This window comes from Lynx rufus, unplaced genomic scaffold (assembly GCF_022079265.1).
Source record: "Lynx rufus isolate CCGP_SWC_20201006 ecotype Redwood Valley unplaced genomic scaffold, mLynRuf1.p SCAF_4, whole genome shotgun sequence".
Classification (NCBI taxonomy): domain Eukaryota; kingdom Metazoa; phylum Chordata; class Mammalia; order Carnivora; family Felidae; genus Lynx; species Lynx rufus.
In genome coordinates this window covers 167214008-167229454 of record NW_025814856.1, presented here as the reverse complement: position 1 = coordinate 167229454, position 15447 = coordinate 167214008, and the positions used below count along the sequence as shown (strand labels likewise).

At 54.1% G+C, this 15447-nt stretch overlaps 1 protein-coding gene across 1 annotated transcript in view; it reads left to right on the top strand.

Moving 5' to 3' along the window:
- The window catches only part of PAXIP1 (PAX interacting protein 1), a 51282-nt gene that overhangs the window by 16388 nt on the left and 19447 nt on the right, over window positions 1–15447 (top strand). Inside the window, exons 5-8 of the mRNA XM_047095275.1 lie at window positions 1214–1327; window positions 6530–7168; window positions 13449–13998; window positions 14360–14454. Of these exons, the coding sequence (XP_046951231.1) occupies window positions 1214–1327; window positions 6530–7168; window positions 13449–13998; window positions 14360–14454 (1398 nt within the window). The remainder of the gene's footprint in view (window positions 1–1213; window positions 1328–6529; window positions 7169–13448; window positions 13999–14359; window positions 14455–15447) is intronic.

Here is a 15447-nt window from a genome sequence, read left to right as displayed (position 1 = left end):
ATTTTAGGAGATTAGTGTGTTCTTGTTAGTATCCACAGAGTAGTGAGTGTGCAGTGCAGAATAAGTTCTGGAAACATTTGTAAAATGGACGGAAGTAGATGTAAGACAGTGGAGTGCTGGCAAGCTGGATAATGGCGGTTTTTAAAAACATGCTATTTGTAACACAGAACTAACTTGAGGACTAACGGAATTCTTAACCATAACTCTCAATTTATAATAAATTATTAAGGAAAAAAATTGACCCGGTTAAATGATTACGTCAGAATTGATTCACGCACCTTTATTTTTCTTACTTCTTTTGTCTTTCAGACTCTAAAATTTTCTTTTTTAGAAATTATCTTGGGGAGCAATTGCCCTCAGAGAAGTTACAGAACAGCAGGAAGGTGTAGGCAGGCCTGGGGTTAGACACACCTGTGCTCTAAAAGCCAGCTTTTCCGATGATTAGCTGTCATTCTGGCAGGTTGGTTTCCTGGTCTGGCGGGGGCTTCACGGTTGCCACTTTGCGTGGCGGTCACAGGGGTTAGGAGTGCGTGCGAAGCATCTGGCACAGCTCCTGGCACGTGGGAGGCAGGCAGTCAATGGGGAGCCGTTTCTGCTGTTCAGGGAAAGCCTCTTTTCCAACACGAGCCACTCTGCCTGGAGTTGACTTCATCAGTGGCGCAAGCATAAGAATGATCCCTTTCACGCTTGCCTTATTTCCTTTGATGTGGTAGATAATGCTTAGGATTTTCCCTGAGCTCCAAGTAACTTGTTGTCTCTTGAATTCCTCCATTTCTTAATTAGTATTTAGCCCTCAATGGTGAAGGCGCTCCTTAGTGACTTGGGTGCTGCTGTTGCCCGCAGACATTTTCGAGCCTCTGGTTGTCAGACGCGGTGACGCACTCCCTCCTTCTGCTTGCTTCCCCGTCACTTGAGTTGCAAGAATCCTCCCTTCGTTTTTTGGAGCGTGGATATGTGTTTTCCATTCATTTGGCGACAGGGTGGAAAAAATCACGTCTACGAAGCAGTCACGATAGGAATTGAAAGTTTGTCATGACCAGCAGACACCTGAGCGCTCACGTGTTCCCCCATGAGTCCCCCCACTTGAGTTCCTTTGACGAGGGAGGCCAGTAGGTGCAGCAGAACTGCTAAGATGCCCCTTGTACTTTGACGATGAGCACGCTTGCACGGACTGAAATGTGTGACGGAAGCCCGGTGTCCCTTCCTTTCCCAGGTGTCGTCTGAAGACAGGAGCGCCCTGTGGGCTTTGCTCACTTTCTATGGGGGGAACTGCCAGCTGCACCTCAACAAGAAATGCACGCATCTGGTGGTCCCCGAACCAAAGGGGGTAAGCATTTCACGTACATTTTCCTCTTCGCGCATCCCTTCAGTACTTCCGGTGCCGGGTGATGGTTGTGAGCTTCTCTTGGATTAATTGCTAGATTCCATTTACAAAAGCCGATCCAGTTCATTTACCTGACTTAGACCTGGCTTCATTCCGCAGACGATGCGAGATGATCATTGTTTCTACTCTGAGCCAGATGTGACCTCTAAATGCGAAGAAATTTGGGTTTATTTTGTGGAGAAAATGGGAAAGTTTTTTGAGTCTCTAGAGTTGCCTTTCAAATTCAGTAAAAGTTTAGTTCATTTTTATTTGTGAAAGTATGTATTTTTAGTCTTCTTCACAATTTTTAAAAAGGCGTTCTGCTGAGTAAAACTTTGTAAACATGTGTTTGGCGAAGTTTCCAATGCCATTTCCTTTTTAATGATCTAGAACAGATACAAGTACGTTTATCTCGATAATCGTGGGGTTCTTGTCTCTAAGCACTGGTGGGGCCACAGAGTTTTGGTTTCCCAAGTGGGGCCCCCCGGTCAGCAGCACCCGCCTCCCCTGTGGATTTGTGAGAAGCACAGACTGCAGCCCGCCCCACACCTCGTGAACCAGGACCCGGTGAGGGCAGGTGCAGAGCCCGGTAACCTGGGTGAGGCCCTCCTGGTGGTGCCGATGCGCACGAGAGTTTGAGGACCATCGCTTTCTGGAAACCAGACTTTGCTCCCCCCAGGAACGATGGTTTATGACTCTGAGAGTCAAGAGGAGTCTGTTTATGGCAAGTTGACTTTCCACGTGCCGGTATCCTGTTTTTTTCTTAACTGCTTCTGAATCCGTGCTGCCATCCTGTTCTTCCCACGGGTACCCTGGCTGGGAGTGGGGGGGGGGCAGGGGTGGCGTGTGAGGTTCCTCTTTCACAGAGGCTTTGACATTGAGCAGAGGCGATCTGGAAATGTGTGCCGTGGCCAAGCTGGTCTCCTGACAAGAGCCATGTTGAGCCAGTGGGTGTGGTTGTAACTTAGCCACGCGGTCCGAGAAGAAGCGTTTCTGAAAATGTAAGATGTGACTCTTAAGTCTCTCGAAGTAAAAAATCACGTTTTGTATAACACTCTAAGAAATATAGTATGTTTTGGTGAAACAGTATAACGGTTCTTTTCATATTAATATCTTATAATTTATGGCTAAGAGCAAATCATTTGATTGTAGGTGGCTAGCTTGAAGGGAAACAGTATAGCTTTTGTAAAGATGGGCAAATACTTCTGAAGAGTCATTGTCATTGAAGAGGCAATGCGTGAACGTCAGACTCAAAAATAAACGGCATCTCTTCAAATCCTTTTTTTTTTTTTTTTTTTGCATTTTTATGAACAAAGAACATGTTTAAACGGCAGAGCGAAACCACCTTTCATATTCCTGGATTTTTAAGATGTTCAGTCAAGTGGAGAAGAAAGGGATTTAAGAACAGAATCGGCGGAACAACGGGAGTGTGCTTGTTGCTGGGAAGGGCTGGTCTCTGGCAGCCGCAGACCTCGAGGGCGACCGTGCCTGCTGTGGCCGGAGGACCCGCTGGCCCCTCGCCACTGGCCACGACCCGAACCCCGTGGGCCGCACTGTTGGCTCCCGAGTCTGTGCATTTAGATTTTTTTTTTTTTAATGTTCGTTTATTTTTGAGAAAGAGAGAGAGTGTGAGTGGGGGAGAGACAGAGAGAGAGGGAGACAATCCGAAACAGGCTCCAGGCTCTGAGTTGTCAGCACAGACCCTGACACGGGGCTCGAACCCACGAACCGTGAGATCACGACCTGAGCCGAAGTCGGACGCTCAACCGAGTGAGCCACCCAGGCACCCCTGAGTCCGTGCATTTAGTAACTTGTACATGCGAGGGTTCGAGAATTGCAATGACTTAGCTGGGAAGTCAGCTCAGGCAAAGGCATCTGACATTGCTTTGTTCTTAGGTCACCTTTGTTCAAGCAGTAACTGAGTGTCTTTCAGTGACAAAAACTCCCTGTTGGGGAGAAGGGAGAGGACACGTGAGTGACAGTGTTGTGCGTCAATTGCCTAGGACACAGGTCCCTCCTGCAATGAGTGCCGGCCCGGCGTGCAGACGACGACTCCGGCTGACCACGGCGGCTCCCAGCGCGAAGCGTGGAGTTTCTCCGTGGTGTCCGAGATGCTCAGCGACTGCACCGCGTGGCACCAGTTTTACTTCTGCTATTTGTTAACAGTTTAAAAAAAAAATGTCATGTTTTATTGTTTTCAGCAAACCATCTTCCTACCTTGGAAAATAACGTAGAAATCTCAGATTTGTTACCTGGTCGTATTTGTGTAGCTTATAAATACTTCGGTGTGTGTCCAGACTTGTTTTCCTAGGACAGCCCTGTGGCTCGTCTGGGACAGGCGGTCAGGAAGTTGCAAGTCTCTAGTCTGCTACAGCGGGTTCTCATCTGTAGCGACGTGGGAGGGTTGGTTTCGCATTTCATGGTTAAATATTTCGGGATGATTTTGGGGATAAAGAAGGGGATTTTTTAATTCTTTGAAGCTTTTATTTCAATTCCGTGATTTAGTGAGCAGACGGTGGTGTGTTAGTCTCAGGCGTGCACTGTCGTGATCGAGCACTTCTGCACAGCACCCGGGCTCAGCTTAGTTTCCGTGGTTAGTGCACGCTGTGGTGTGACTGAGTTCAGCATTCCGTATTCCCACGTGCTGCTCGACACATAGGTTTCAAAACGTTTCCATCTTAATAAAACGCATGACTTAAATCATGCTTTACACACAGCGTGGTTTCAAGGAGTTCAAGCACACGGCCAGGAATAAAACAGGGTATTATCAGGCGTGTGGGTCAGTTGATAGAGTCATTCGTAGTTGGTGGCACAGCCTTTTAGGAGGGGGTGTAGTTAGAGGTCAGGAGCCTAAAAGTGCTTTCCATACTCTGATACCAGAACCCAGGAGTTCATCTCAGACCCAGCAATTCAGGATATGTGTGTCGAGAATTAACTTCAGGTTTTCATGGTAACAAAACCCCAGACGTTAGAGACTACTAGAATGAATGATGCGAGAAATAACTAAGCAGTGATCCGGGGGACACGGGATTGCCTGAAATCACTGTGCAACAGAATGGCGTGCTGGGGTTAAAACGAGTTAAGCCTGGGTGTGAGGGGGCCCCCCAGCTGAGTGGGGGTCACAGTGGCGGGGGTCGTCAGAGATGCAGCGTCACAGAGGAGACAGGTGAAGCGGGATGGCGGACGGTTGCCAGCTACCGGAGCTGGGTGACGGGTGCAGGGGTTTATTGCACGGGCGTCTCCGCTTTTGGAGTTGGTTGGAAAGTGCACCCCAGAAAGTTAGGAGCAAAAGGGCCGGCCTAGAAGCACACGTTGACGTGGGAGGTTGTTCGCGACGTATGAAGCGAGAAGCACATCCTAGAGTGTTTGCGCCCCGGGACACCGTGGTGCCCCCTCCACCTTTTAAACACACGTACATCTGTATTTATAACAAAGATGGTTGGAGCCGTGCCCTCAGATGGGGACGGTGGAAGGGTCTCAGCAGTATGGCGGTGATTACATCCGCTTCTCTTCTGGCCTGACGTATCATTCACACGTGTCCTCCCGTGACTGCTTTTTAAGAAGGTTCGAAGTAGAGCGTCCTCAGAAGCAACAGCGTGAACTCCCTGAGGCTCGTGGGGGGGTCTCACTCTTTCCCAGGAGGTGGGTCCCGGCTTCCTCTGCCGTTGTGGCCGGCGCCGGCCTGAGGGCGGTCGTCTGCGTGGTCACCCTTGCCCTGACTGTGAACAGCGAGTGCCACCTTCAGTCTCCTTGCCAGGAAACGCATTTTAATGTGGGGGCTCCGGCATGTTTGCCAGAGACCTGCTGTTACCCTAGGCTTTGGAAGGGTGGGGGGGGGAGATTCTGTTAGTTAAGCGAACCATAGTTACAAACTCGCTTATTTATTCTTTTTAGTTTATTTACTTACTTTGAGAGCGGGAGTGGGGAAGGAGGGAGAGAGAGAGAGAATATCCCAAGCCAACTCCACACTGTCGGCACCGAGCCCGATGAGGGGCTCGAACTCAGGAACCGTGAATGAGATCATGACCAGAGCTGAGATCAGGAGTCGGACGCTTAACTGACTGAGTCACCCAGGCGCCCCTCAGACTTGTTTATTTTAAAGCTCCTGTATCACGTGACTCTTTCATTGATGTCTTTTATCCTTTGCTGTCTGTTCCGTTCTATACCCTGACTTGCAAGGGGGCCCCTGCCTGTGAGCACACCTTTTCCACGTGCCCTACGTTTTTTGCTCAGTGCCCGTGCCTGCTGTCACGCCCCTGCCCGGCCTCACCTTGCAGCAGAGGCCTTCCCTGAGTCGTGCGGCTCACACTGGTGGGACCCTTCTGTACATGTGCCTGCCTCGCTCAGTGGCGGCTGCACATTGTATTCCTGTTTGTGGTCACGTTCTCTCCAGAGCGAAGTTGTAAATCTCATGAGGTCAGAGACATGCTGCACCCTCTGTGTCTCCCGTGGAGCGAGCTCGATTAACACTAGGCGCCTCGTTGAGGAAGCCTCCCCACGGAAAGTCGGCCACCCTCCCTGACTGTGCCCGATGTCCTGAAGGAGCTCTGCCCCCATTACAGCTTTGTACAGATTGTCAGTGGGTAAAAACTAAGCGAGGTGGCAATTATTTATTTCGTTCGTAAGAGAATTTTCCGTGGGATTGCTAGCTGTACTTTTTTCTAAAATACCATCTGTAGAGGTTAACTTATTAAACAAAATCTTTTAAGGGGCGCCTGGGTGGCTCAGTTAAGCATCCGACTTCGGCTCAGGTCGTGATCTCGCAGTTTGTGAGTTCAAGACCCACATTGGGCTCTGTGCTGACAGTTCAGAGCCCGGAGCTGCTTCGGATTCTGTGTCTCCGTCTCTCTCTGCCCCTCCCCCACTTACACTCTGTCTTTCTCTGTCTCTCAAAAATAAGTGATCTTTGAAAAAAAATTTTTTTAAATAAAATAAAATCTTGTAAGACCACTGTTGCAGGTGAGGCCGTCCCGAGTTCATAGACCGATGGTTCATTTTGGCTCTAGTCGTGCGTCTGGAAGGAGTTCAAGCTTTTCCGTGTCTAAAACGGCAGTCACAAGTGCCGACCGTTTCAGCTGCATCCCTGTCCTGACGTTTTCAGTACACGGTTCTAGGAGATTCGGCAAAACTTACAGCTGTGGTTATGTGTTTGTTCTTTACTTGCAGGAGAAATACGAATGTGCTTTAAAGAGAGCAAGTATTAAAATTGTTACCCCCGACTGGGTCCTGGATTGCATATCTGAAAAAACCAAAAAGGATGAAGCATTTTACCATCCTCGCCTCATTATTTATGAAGAGGAAGAAGAGGAAGAGGAGGAGGAGGAGGAGGAGGTAGAAAATGAGGAGCAGGATTCCCCCAATGAGGGTAGTACCGACGAGAAATCGAGCCCTGCCAGTTCTCGAGAAGGATCCCCTTCAGGTGCCCAGCAGTTCTCACCCAAGTCAAACACCGAAAAACCCAAAGGGGAGTTGATGTTTGACGACTCTTCGGATTCATCGCCTGAGAAACAGGAGCGAAACTTAAACTGGACCCCAGCGGAAGTGCCACAGTTAGCCGCGGCCAAACGCAGACTGCCCCCGGGAAAGGAGCCGGGCCTGATTAACTTATGTGCCAGCGTGCCACCCGTTCCGGGCAGCGTCTTACCCCCCGACGTCCGGGGCAGCGTAATGGCTTCGGGACAGAACCTGCAGAGTTCTGAAAGATCAGAAATGATCGCTTCTTGGAGTCCGGCGGTGCGGACGCTGAGAAACATTACGAATAATGCTGACATTCAGCAGATCGGCCGGCCGCCAAATGTGGCACACGTAAGTCACTCTGTAATGAGCGGGAACTTAAGTAACGGATTTTAGGGCTGGATTTTACAGATGGTTTCGATACAGGTTAGTATTTCCCGCTTCTTCAGGACAGTTAACTTACAAGCGGTATTTATTTGTGTGAGAATTGTTGCACGGGGTGTGTGTGTGTGTGTGTGTGTGTGTGTGTGTGTGTGTTGTCGAGCGTCTCTTCAACTCCAGCAGGTACCGGTGACGGGAGTGCTTGCCCCTCAAGGACGTTTCTGCTCTTAATTAGCCTAAAATCAGCAGTGGCTTGAAGTTGACTGCGTGTTCGTATTTGCTTCTAACGAACTTCACGGTGGATAAATGACGTAATGTGAACTCTTCATTAGTTTACGGAAGTCGTAATCTCAGTTGATAGGATCCCAGTTGGAGTTTGTTGATGTGGAATGGACTTGGAAAGTTTCAGCAGATGTCCTTCAATTTAGGACCAGAAGAAAGTAGTCACGGTGGTATATTGGCCACTGTGTACATTTCTCTGGGTCGTGGAGACAAGGCGAAGGAGAAAGACCAGTTTCCCGCCTTCATTTCAGGTGTGGAAGACAGACACGTACAAACAGAAGGGCTCCTGTGGGCTCAGGGTCTGGGTGTTTTGAGGACAGTTCAATAAGGGGTCCCATAATAGCCGACAGAGGAAGGAGGCCATTTGGGGAGGGCCTCAAGAAAGAGGCGTGAATGACAGAGGCTGGGGAAGAACAGGGTGGGGGTGGAGGGTTCCCAGAGGAAGGAACAGCGACTGAAGCCCCAGAGGCAGGCGTGAATTCGCTGTGCCAGAAGGGAAGAAAGTGTGTGAGACTGAGGCTGTGGGGAGAGCTAGAGGCCTCTGGAGGGCTCTGTCCCCCAGGGCCTGGACCATTCTCCCTGAGGAACGAGGCCACCTCTGAGCAAGCCACTGGGGCTCTGGGAAGGTCTGTTTCTTGTAGATCGCGGTGTCACTGATGAGTCTACTGGTGGTGCTTCAAGTCTTCTGATTTGAGGTGCGTGTTAAAAATGTTCTCGTTTTTCTTTTCCTGTCCTCCCTTCCTGACTTAGCAGAGAGTTAGACAGTCCGTGGTTGAGACACCAGAATAAGGTGGAGGAAAAGAAAACGTTCTGTAGACACCTGAAGGGAGAAAATTAAGGTGGCACGAGGCGAAGTGTGTAGGGTGGAAGGGAAGAGAGACATAATTGGGTTTGAGGAGAATGGAAGATTCTGGAATAGGTGACACAGGGATCCCGGGAAGACAGTATTGTTGGATGTGGTCAGGACCCTGGTCAGGTTGGTGACCACACGTTAGGAGCTGAGGAAGAGTGAGTGAGATGCAGTTCACCAAGAGGTGGGCTGTGGAGGCTGAGGAGATGATGGACAGACGGAAGGACAGGCGGACACGGGGGGTGGTGGAGGCCGAGGAGATGACGGACGGACGGAAGGACAGGCGGACACGGGGGGTGGTGGAGGCCGAGGAGATGACGGACGGACGGAAGGACAGGCGGACACGGGGGGTGGTGGAGGCCGAGGAGATGACGGATGGACGGAAGGACAGGCGGACGTGGGGGGTGGTGGAGGCCGAGGAGATGACGGACGGACGGAAGGACAGGCAGACACGGGGGGTGGTGGAGGCCGAGGAGATGACGGACGGACGGAAGGACAGGCGGACACGGGGGGGTGGTGGAGGCCGAGGAGATGACGGACGGACGGAAGGACAGGCGGACGTGGGGGGTGGTGGAGGCCGAGGAGATGACGGACGGACGGAAGGACAGGCGGACGTGGGGGGTGGTGGAGGCCGAGGAGATGACGGACGGACGGACGGAAGGACAGGCGGACACGGGGGGTGGTGGAGGCCGAGGAGATGACGGACGGACGGAAGGACAGGCGGACACGGGGGGTGGTGGAGGCCGAGGAGATGACGGACGGACGGAAGGACAGGCGGACACGGGGGTGGTGGTGGCTGAGCAGATGACGGACGGACAGAAGGACAGGCGGACACGGGGGGTGGTGGAGGCCGAGGAGATGACGGACGGACCGAAGGACAGGCGGACGCGGGGGGTGGTGGTGGCCGAGCAGATGATGGACGGACGGAAGGACAGGCAGATGCAGGGGGGTGTTGGTGGCCAAGCAGATGACGGACGGACCGACGGACAAAAGGACATGGGTGGGTGGTGGTGGCCGAGGAGATGACAGGCGGACCAAAGGACAGGCGGACGGGGGGGGTGGTGGTGGCTGAGCAGATGATGGAAGGATGGAAGGATAGGTGGATGCGGGGGTGGGGGGGATGTGGTAGAGGCCGAGCAGATGACGGGCGGACCGAAGGACAGGAGGACGTGGGTGGGTGGTGGTGGCCGAGCAGATGATGGAAGGATGGAAGGACAGGTGGATGCAGGGGGTGATGGAGGCCGAGGAGATGACGGACGGACCAAAGGACAGGAGGACGTGGGGTGTGGTAGAGGCCGAGCAGATGACGGACGGACCGAAGGACAGGCAGACACGGGGGGGTGTTGGTGGCCGAGCAGATGACGGACGGACCGAAGGACAGGCAGACACGGGGGGGTGTTGGTGGCCGAGCAGATGACGGACAGACGGAAGGACAGGTGCAGGCAGTAGAGCATGGCAGCCGAGTTAGCGATGTCGGAGGGGCGGTGGCTTGGGAAGATGAGAGACGGAGGGGGCCCAGGTTACACGCCAGCAACCAGTGCGACCTTCTGCCTGGCGTGTTCATTTTGGGGCAAAGAAGATTGTGGGGTTTTTTGCCAAAATCGTGGGATTGTCCACAAAAGCGGGATTTGTGGCATTTCCCGCAAAGTGGGTGAGCCAGTATTTTGCAGCCTGAATGGTGACAGTGCATGGTGGCCGAGCGGCAGACTCCCCTTTTGCGGCGAGGCGCCTTCCGTGGGCTCCCCCCCACCACCATACTTGGACTTCCCATCGCGGTCCTGTACCTGCTGGGCCGGGAGGACTTTGAGTCGGCGGGACACCGTTCTGGAGGGTGGTGGCGAGTGAGGAGGACCTGAGGGGAGGGGGGGGGCCCTGAGCAGAGGTGGGGGGAGAGGACGGAATGCTCTGTCCGTTGGGGCCCACGCTCACATGGGGTCCCTGCGGGTGGGGGGAGGACGGAACGCAGAGAACGGCTCTGATGGGGAGTGGGTGCTAAAGCCACGAGGTCCTGGGCCCGGCACCAGAGGGCCGTGAGGGGAGCAGAGCCGACGGTCAGAAGGAACCAACCGGAAAGCCAGGAGCTTGAGGCCGGTGGAGGAGGCAGCCGGAGGACAGCCCGGAGGCAGCGGTGGTGTGACCGGGGCGTGCGCAGGGAGGCCCGGCGGCCCCTGGGCGTGCGGCTGGAGCGTGCACGGACCCCTCCTATGGTCTGGGGCCCGGGGTCCCCCTGCTGTCCCCCCTGCTGTCCGTCCATCAGCTCGCCGCTGCCCCTGCCCCTGCTGCCACCCTGTGCTTCTCCCATGTCCACTTCGATCCCACGCTCCCTGAATTCACATTTGGATGGAATCTGCTCCTGTGGGGTGGAAATGGGTGCCTGCATCAGGGAGTGGGGTGCGCCCCACAGGAGGGCCGTAGGAGAAGCCGGCCCCAGGCTCTGGTGCACTGCGAGGCCCCGCGAAGCCCCGCCCGGGCCCCAGGGAGAGCGGCTGCCCAGAGGCGTTGCGCGTGGTTTTGGTTTGCAGGGACATTTTGCTGCTAGAAGTGAAGAAAATGAAGTTTTGAAATGTTACAGCTAGAGGACAGATTTAGTTTAAAAATAGATTGGGGATGAGGAGAACACAGCCAATCATCAAAATTTGTATAGGTTGCGAATTGGTAGTGGCTAGAGCCATGTTGTTTGTGTTGAAATTCTTTATATATTGGGGCACTTGGTAGGAAGCAATTTAAATAAAGAAAGCAATAGCGTCGCATGAAGGAAGAATCCAGACTTGACGTTCGTTAAGAATTGTTGTTTGTGGAATGGCAGATTATGCGACCAAGCAGCCAAGAATCCCGCTTGTTTGATTGCTCGAGAGTAGCGCGTGTTTTCCACAAGAGGCACGTCAGAGGGTTGAAAAGCCCGGCTTTCCAGCCCGGTGTCCGTCTTACCCCAGGCCAGGGCTCTCGTCCTGACCCCTGTCTGCTCCAAGCCACCCTGTGCTCACAGCCTGCACCCACCCCACCCTCTCCCAGCTTCTCCTTGCTCCAGGCCTGGAGCACCAACCCCCCCCCCCCCCCCCACCGGATGGAAGGGGAACAGCCTCGGGCTCCAGACCTTCAGCCACTCCTGGTCTTTTCACCCTTTGTACGGAGGGTCCTTCAGACCTTCCGGAGCTGCCCTGTGATCTGGGGTTGGGGTGCAGGGGCGGGGGAGGCAGCCTGAGGCACACCACTGGTTTGACCCGGCCCATCGTGGCGGACAGGCCTTTATTCCTTATTCCCAGTCAAGCTCACGTGGGTTGTGACTTCTGAGAGTAAAAAAATACATGTGTACAAAACTTTAAAAAATTCAAGTGGCACCAAAGGGTACAAAGTGGTAAGCTCCCTCCTGCCCTTAACTCCTGTGTCCTCTCCAGAAGCAGCCACTGTTACTGGCCCGCTGCGCTGACAGGCTCAGGACTGATCCGCAGAAGTCCTAGCAGCTGTCCGCCACCCGCCCCTCGCGGCTTTTGTGGACGTGTGAGCATCCCAGTTGCTGTCCTGCTGTCTGGGTGTGGTACGCGCTGAGGTCCATTTCCCTCCACTTTACACGGTACTTTTCAGTACTTTTAAGCATAGAGAATAAATCGTTACCCTGCCGGTTATGAGTTTGTTAAAATTTCCTGGTTAGAGCTCTACTGAGGAGTTTCTGAAGTGTGGAGAGAACTCCTTATGGAGAGAGCGGTCTTACCTGTAAGTGATTTCAAAGACAGATCGTGCAAGCCTCGAGTTTGGCCTTCGTTTTTTTTGGCTTGTTTTTTTTTTTTTAATGTTTGCCTATTTTTGAGAGGGCGAGCACGAGCCGGGGAGGGGCAGAGAGAGAGGGAGACAGAGTCCCAAGCAAACTCTACGCTGAGAGCAGATCCCGACGTGGAAGTTGATCTGATGATCCCTGAGATCATGACCCGAGCCGAAGTTGGATGCTCACCTGACTGAGCCCCCCGGGCGCCAGGCCTCCATCAGCTTCAGAGGCAGCTGTTTGGCCACGAAATCCAGAGTCTGCCACCCTTGCAAATTATGTTGCCTTTACGTTCTGGAGTCTGTTTAAGTGGAAGATACATTTTAAGAACGTACTTGAGGTTTTCGATTTAGTCATGGCTTACGCTGCAACTGGATTTTAGAGTTTTGTTTAAATGGCAAGTGTGTTTTCAATCGGGAAAAAATTCATTGTAGGACACAACATTCAGTGCTGTGCAGGATGATACAATAACGTGCCATCTGGTGCTCCGGCCTCTCCCGACTCCTGGCCCTGTCCCCTCCCTCCCCTCAGCTTGTGGGCGGCTCTCCGCTTATGCCTGTCGTCGTGAAGGAGGAACTAGAAGGGAACGGTCTGGGCAGTTGGATTTTCTCTGGCTCGAAACACTTCGCTCCTTCTGAAGAGCCCCCCGTCCTTTTGGGGAAGGTTGACTCACCAGCTGTGCTGAGGATTTCTCAGTTGAGCGGCCGTTTGCCATTAAACAGACCTACCGTTGGTGTCTTTTCCGGCCCCCGTTTACAGAGCTGCCAGGGCGCAGGGCAGGGTAACCACAGACGGGGGGGTGGGGGTGCTTTCACTGGGGGGTGGTCTTCACGTCCGCCTCCTCCGGGGCCCCTTTCCTTGTTGGAAAAGGGCAGGTGCAGAGAGGAGCTCGGGCCAGGCCGACTGGCTGCAGGGTCCACTTTTTCCCTGGAGCACCCCTGGGTTAGGAGAAGTCTGGAGCTTGGCAGGGGGACAGGGGGGTGCCGGTGAGGCGCTGTGCCCGCAGCACATTGCGGGGGGGGGGCACACAGACCCCTGCGAGCAAGCAGGGCGCCTCTCTTTTCTCCCCCCCCCGCCCCTTTTTTTTTATAGCCCCGTGACTGTGCTCTGTCAAACGCATCAGCCGTGTGAGTTTACACGTGTGTCAATTTTAAGGCATTAGCTCGTTCCGTGTTACTTACTTCCAAATTCTGAATTCCGGTGAATTCGTTCGCTTTATCGAAGTTGGTGACACTGGCCGTTTGGTGCCTCCGTGTCGCGCGGTGCTGAAGAGATGGCAGGGTCCGCTCGCGTTCTCCCACTTCGAGGACGTTAGTACGTTTCCCTGTCGCTAATGACTTCGCCTTATTTTTGTTTTCTAGATCCTACAGTCCCTTTCAGCGCCCACGAAAACCTTAGAGCATCAGGTGAACCACAGCCAGCAGGGCCACGCGAACGCCGGTGCCGTGCTGTTCGGCCAAGTGAAGGTGGCCCCGGAGCCACACCTGCCGCAGCCGCCGCCCCCGCCCCCGCCGCCGCACCCGGTCCTGCACCTTCCGCCCCAGCAGATCCTGCAGCTCCAGCCGCAGCCGCAGATCCCGCAGCAGCCCTACGCCCAGCCGCAGCCACACCCCTTCCCGCAGCCGCCGCCGCCCCGCCCGCAGCCGCCCCCGCAGCCGCAGCACCCGCAGCCGCCGCAGCACCTGCAGCAGCAGCTACAGCAGCACCTGCAGCAGCAGCAGCAGCTGGCCCAGCTGCAGCGCCTGCACCTGCAGCAGCACATGCACGCGCCCCCACCGCCCCCGCCACCCCAGGCCCCGCCGCCCCAGGCCCCGCCCCCGCCACAGCCGCAGCCGCCGCCGCCCCCGCACCCACACCAGCACCCGCACCAGCACCCGCACCAGCTGTTTGGACACGACCCGGCAGTGGAGAGTTAGTAACGCGCGGTCTCTCTCTTCTCTAAAGTCTTGTCGGGAGGCGCGAGGGTGGGGTGAGGGGCTGAGGGTTCCCATCGGGAGGGTCCTCACGGAGGGGAACGGGCCCCACTTGTCACGGTGGGGCATCCTGGCCCCTGAAGGCAGCACCGGGGCCCCTCACGGGGCTCCACACACTCGTCCGTGCGCACCATCGAGCCTGCGGACCTGTGTTTTGAACGTACGGCTCAGGCCGCGAGCGTCCCAGTGGAGAGCGACTGGCTTCAGAAATGCAGAATGAATGCAGCGAAGTGAACGCTTCCGTTTTTTGCACACACGTACTCAGGGGGTTTTATTTTCCTCGTGTGATTCCGTTCCAGTTCCCGAAGAAGGGTTCCTCCTGGGCTGTGTGTTCGCGATTGCGGATTATCCTGAGCAGATGTCTGATAAACAGCTCCTGGCCACCTGGAAAAGGGTGAGTTGTGCCTGAAGAAACACAGCTCGGTCTTGAGGACTTGCGGAATGCAGACTGGCCTTCCGTCCGTTTGGCTGCCCTCAGTGACCTACACGTTGTTGTGTTGGGAATGTATTATGGGCATTTTATTTTGACGCTCTGTGACCTTGGGCAGATAGATCACTTTTCTGGGCTTCGGTGTTTCCCGCTGTAAGGGAAGCATGTTGGACTTCGTGATTCTTGAGATTCTTCCAGCTCTCAAACTCTCAGGGCCACAGGTTATTTGTGTATAACTGGGGATGTGAGAATGAGATCAGGTGTTTGGTGCCCTGGGATAGGGACCATCAACCTCTGTGTGCCTTAATCCTTTCTGTCTCCAGAGGCGAGTGCCGGACAATCTTAGACTCTCCAGCTGGGAAGGGACCTCAGAGTCTCTAGTCTGTAGTGGAACCGTAGTGCTCGTATTTATTATTTTGTATGTTGGCCTTTAAGGAAAAGGAGAAGGAAACGCTTTTCCCGTTAGTGCCGCAAATCAAAACTGACTCTAATTTAAAAAAAAAAAAAAAAAAAAGACTGTAAGTATGTTTCGGGCAGATCTTAAATGCGCTTCCCCGAAAGCATTCCCGTTGTTGAAACACTCTCCGTGTGAGACAGAATACTGGGAATGCACGAGGGGTAGAAAACCGCCCGTGAGTCGGAGAAACAGCCACCTGTGATGAGCAGGAGGCGGGACGGCAGGTGCAGCGAGAGCCGTGAGAAAACACAGCCCGCTGGGTGGGGGCGAGGGCCTTGAGAGAGGCCTGTGGGGACAGGTGGTTCCTGCACTCAGTCCTAGGACAAACAGGAGGGAGCATGGAGGGTGTCCCAGTGAGAAACCCTCGGTGTAGATGGGGAGGGGGTGGCAGGAAGGCACGGGCTCCCGGCCAGGCCACCCCTTCGAAGACCTTCTTCCTGTGCCACGTTACAGAAGTCGGATTTTCTCCCTGTAGTTATTAAAGCACGTAGAAAAAGGAG